The sequence below is a fragment of the Lactuca serriola genome, chromosome 8 (assembly GCF_051521515.1).
Source record: "Lactuca serriola cultivar US96UC23 chromosome 8, Lser_US96UC23_V15, whole genome shotgun sequence".
NCBI classification, from domain to species: Eukaryota; Viridiplantae; Streptophyta; class Magnoliopsida; order Asterales; family Asteraceae; genus Lactuca; species Lactuca serriola.
This window is the reverse complement of record NC_136415.1, coordinates 49144887-49149725: the sequence shown is the minus strand read 5'-3', so window position 1 is coordinate 49149725 and position 4839 is coordinate 49144887. Positions and strand designations below refer to the sequence as shown.

The following is a 4839-nucleotide window of genomic DNA, read 5'->3' as shown; positions in this document are numbered from 1 at the left end:
CCTTGTACAATATGTCATTTACTAAAGACGGTGATCCGGTTACAAGGGTAAGTTTATCAGGATAAATTTGGTTTGTATGTTATATGTCAAAAGGGTATTGATACTCATGGTCAACAAGGTCAATGTTGTTATTTTCATTTAATTATATTGATTATAAATATGAAAACCGGTTATAAAATGTTAAAAAAATATTTGGGCCAAATACGGTATTTTAAGGGTTAAGAAGTATAACTGTGACATTTAGGTTTTAAGTTGGATAATTACGACATTTTGTTGTTTACCAAGGATATATATATACAAAATTCTCTCTATATAATATATAATTTACTTTTTCTTGAACATGCATGATATTTTAGTTATGTATTCTCTATATTAATTATTGACACGGCGCCATCCATGTGTACTAATTGGCCTAACCTAGAGGTGTATAAACATCAGTATTGACCTTGTCACACGATCTAAGAAACGCTATGTTGAGAACTCATCTAGGCTTTATCTTATCTAGTAGAGTCTTGGTTGGTGTCTAGTCTGGTCTAGTTAATCCATTTTTCTTAGTTAACATCAATAAGTTATATATATTTATATAATCAATTTATAAACATTATTAACTTTTAAGGATTAGAAAAAAAAAACTACAAAATGCATTGTTTTATTTATTAACAGAAAATTATCAGATGATGGTTATAAAAAAATCAATATAAAATTAGAAAATGACCGGTAGTGGAATTGCATTTTTAAAGTAAAAGATGGTTTTGGTTACACCTTTTCAAAGTGGAGTATCAAAGATCCTTTCACTATTGGGGTATGGTTGAGATATAATTCTCATGGATTTGACAAAAGGAAAAAAAAAAAAAAATGTGGCCAGTCGGAACTGGTTCTAGCTAAAACATCTTAGTCAAGTCTCATTATCCGGGAGACCAATCTTATATGAAAAACCTGTCCGAAAAGCCTAGCTACACAAATATTTTAACCATCAATGAATCTCTTCACAAATATATCAATTTCTTTGAAGATGGCTTAGGGGTAGATCTGTCCTTGTTGGTCTTTAAACACATTTGTAATTTTAGGCAAATCCACGCCTTAGGCTATTACATCTTTGCCATCTTTATTCTTCATCCAAACAATCAAAACTTTTACCACTTAAGATCTTTACTTTTTTTTATTGATTGGATTTTACACAATCAAATAAAGGAAGTATATGAAAGTTGTTAGTTGAATCTTTTGATGTAAGACACTAATGGCCCAAATTGCCTTTATACGTTGTTAGTTGAATCTTTTTAGCGTAAGACACTAATGGCCCAAATTGCCTTTTATAAAGGTTTCTTAACATAATCCACGTTCCGGAAATGGTTACCTTTTCTAAAAAAAGATTCGACTTATAATCAATAATATTGTAAGACCTTACTTCATATCTTTTTGACGACATCACAACATTATTATATTTGATGTCCCAAATAAAATATATGGTGCCCATGTTGGAAACGAGGGTGAATGATTTAACATGATTCACATTTTATATTAGATGTTTAAATCATTTATTCATTTTCATAGGCTCGTGTGTGTGTTATCAGTGATGAGAGCACCATGGATCTCTTGTTTTTTCTTTGCCTTCTTTCTTGTTTTCTCATCCAACATTGTGTTTGCTAGTTGGCCAAAACCAGGCTCAAATTATACACACCGCTTTATTCCTACTCCTAGTGCTAATGGAAACGACACAAACATACACTATCCACCAGATACTCAGCAACCCTTTCCTACTGCAGATCTTTCAACAACATGGACCAACGATGAATCTTCCATGCCTTCCATCAATTTCACAGACGATGGCTCAAAGATCAGAGTCATACTCGATCAAGACAGATTTGCATGTGGCTTCTTCTGTAATGGAAACTGCACATCTTACCTCTTTGTCGTTGTTATCAAGTTATTTTACACTCCGGATTACATATTTGGCACAAAAGGCATTAATCCCACAGTCATTTGGTCAGCCAACAGAGACTATCCGGTCAGCCAAGGGGCAACAGTGAATCTCACTGCAGCTGGAGAATTGGTGTTACAGGATGTTGATGGAAGCATAGTCTGGACTACAAATACCACCAAGAAATCTGTTTCTTTCTTGAACCTAACTGATAAGGGAAATTTGATGCTGCTTGATGCCAATAACTCCATCAGTTGGCAATCTTTTGATCACCCCACAGACTGTTTGGTAGCTGGGCAAAAGCTATTTCAAGGACAGAAGCTCATACCTAGTGTTTCCTCAACCAATTGGACTGCTCAAAAAGGTTCTTACTATCTTCAACTCACCGATAGAGGTCTGTTTGCTTACGTTGAATCAAAACCACCTCAAGTATACTACCAACACTTGATAAATGGCAAAAACACAATTAATAAAGAAAGCATTTATGTTGAGCTCTTAAATGGGAGTGTGTGTTTCTTCAACTCTTCTACTAAGCTTGATGCGATTGATATTCCTCAAGAGTTCCCACTTGAATATATAAAACTAATGCCAGATGGGCATTTGAAAGCCTTTGGAGGCAAGAGAGTGGCTGATCTACTAATCGATTATGATTTTGGAGAGTGTTCTTATCCTTTGGTTTGTGGGAGAAATTCCATTTGCTCGGCTAATATACAATGTAGTTGTCCGAAATCAAGCTCTCCCAGTACAGAATATTTTAGGGCTGTGGATGATAGCCAACCAAACAAGGGTTGCTCTCAAGTTACTCCTCTCACATGTAATTCTACCAAAGATCAACATTTCATTGAAGTGAAGAACATCAAGTACTTCACGTATACTGGTGACATGGTGAATGTGGATATGGAGACATGCAAACAAGCATGTATGAACAACTGCTCATGCAAAGCAGCTATATTTGTGTATCAGAGTTCGAACTCTTCAAGTGGGTATTGTGATTTACCTTCTGATCTTTTTACCATGACGAAATTTGATGTGGATGTAAATAATCAACTCCATGCTTCAGCTTTTATAAAAGTCCAGAACAGAAGACATAAATCACCAAACAGATTAAATCAAGTTGAGAAAGTTATTGGTTTCACAGTTGGAAGTTTGTTACTTCTTCTTGTTGTGGTTGGTTTTACTATGTCCCTAGTCAAAAAGAAAAAAATGGATAGTGAAATAGAAGAAGAGCATTTAGATCAAGTGACAGGAATGCCCACTCGGTTTTCGTATAAAGAACTAAAAACTGCCACAGAGAATTTCAGTAAAAAGCTTGGTGAAGGAGGATTTGGATCAGTTTTCGAAGGAACTCTAGAAGATGGATCAAGGGTTGCAGTGAAATGTCTTCATAATGTTGGTCTTATGCAAGTTAAGAAATCATTCTTGGCTGAGGTTGAGTCCATAGGCAGCATTCACCATGTGAATCTGGTTCGACTTAGAGGGTTTTGTGCATGGAAATCAGAGAGACTTCTTGTCTATGATTTCATGAGTAACGGATCTTTAGACCAATGGATCTACTATGGAGACCGAAAGCATGTACTCAAATGGGAATGTCGAAAGAAGATTATTCTTGATATTGCTAAAGGTTTAGCATATCTCCATGAAGAATGTCGGCAAAAAATCATTCATCTCGATATTAAACCTCAGAACATACTCTTGGACAAAGATTTCAATGCCAAAGTATCTGATTTTGGGTTGTCTAAGCTCATTGATAGAAATCAAAGCCAAGTGATAACCACAATGAGAGGAACCCCTGGCTATCTTGCTCCAGAATGGTTGAGCTCCATTATCACCGAAAAGGTGGATGTATACAGCTTTGGGATCGTTCTTTTGGAGATCTTATGTGGGAGGAAGAATTTTGATAGATCTCAACCAGAAGAATGTTGGCACTTACTGGATGTCTTTCAGAGATGTTGGGACCAAGGAGCATTGTTGGATATAGTTGATAGTTGCAGTGATGATATGCATGTACATGGTAATGAAGTCATGGAGATGATGAAAGTTGCTTCGTGGTGTTTGCAAACTGATTTTACGAAAAGGCCTTCAATGTCAACAGTGATTAAGGTGTTTGAGGGAGTAATGAATGTTGAATCGGACTTGGATTACAACTTCTTATATCCAAGGCAGCAGAAAGCAACAGATGAATATGAGAAGTACTCAATGCCATTGTTGCCATCTATTCTATCAGGGCCCAGGTGAACTTGGAGTGAGGTTATGTTGGATCATTTCTATTTATCCGTGTAATGTTTATGCCTTTTATTTCTTCAAGAACAATCATATATATATATATATATATATATATATATATATATATATATATATATGTGGTTGTATTAGTCAAAGAGTTAGTAGTCGTAATCACTAGTTGATATTAATTTCTTTAATTATGATCATGCTAGAGCTTGGGCTTGGGTTGTTTGACTAGTATAAACTAGAATTTGATCAATTCGATCTCGTCGAGTGGAATGACAAGAGTCTCGTCAGATAGGCACTTTTTCAAGTTTGACACGTGGAATGTAGGATGTACGTTACTGAGTTCTTTCGGTAGATTGAGCTTGTAAGCCACAGGGCCGATTCTCGCGAGAATCTCGAAAGGCCCTATGTATCTTGGATTGAGCTTCCCACGCTTTCCAAAGCATATCAAGCCCTTCCAGGGTGAGACTTTCAGTAGGACTCGGTCGCCCACCTGGAACTCCAATGGTTTCCTACGCTTGTCGGCGTAGCTTTTCTGTCGGTCTCTAGAGGCTTTTAATCGTTCACGAATTTGAACGATCTTCTCTGTCGTTTCCCGAATGATCTCCGGACCCGTGAGAGTGCTTTCGGGAACTCGTCCCTTAGCTAACTGGGTATCACCCACTTCAGCCCAGCACAGAGGGGATCTGCAC

At 36.6% G+C, this 4839-nt stretch overlaps 1 protein-coding gene across 1 annotated transcript; it reads left to right on the top strand.

The window, feature by feature from the left end:
* The first annotated feature begins 1512 nt into the window (after positions 1–1512).
* LOC145071056 (G-type lectin S-receptor-like serine/threonine-protein kinase SD2-5) lies at positions 1513–4208 on the top strand. Its single transcript, XM_079017988.1, has one exon. It carries the CDS (start codon positions 1523–1525, stop codon positions 4151–4153), a length of 2631 nt encoding a protein of 876 aa, XP_078874114.1. The 5' UTR covers positions 1513–1522; the 3' UTR covers positions 4154–4208.
* Positions 4209–4839: the final 631 nt, after the last annotated feature.

Coding starts and splice junctions, on each gene's coding strand:
- LOC145071056 (XM_079017988.1), top strand. CDS start 1,523: ATGTTTAAATCATTTATTCATTTTCATAGGCTCGTGTGTGTGTTATCA.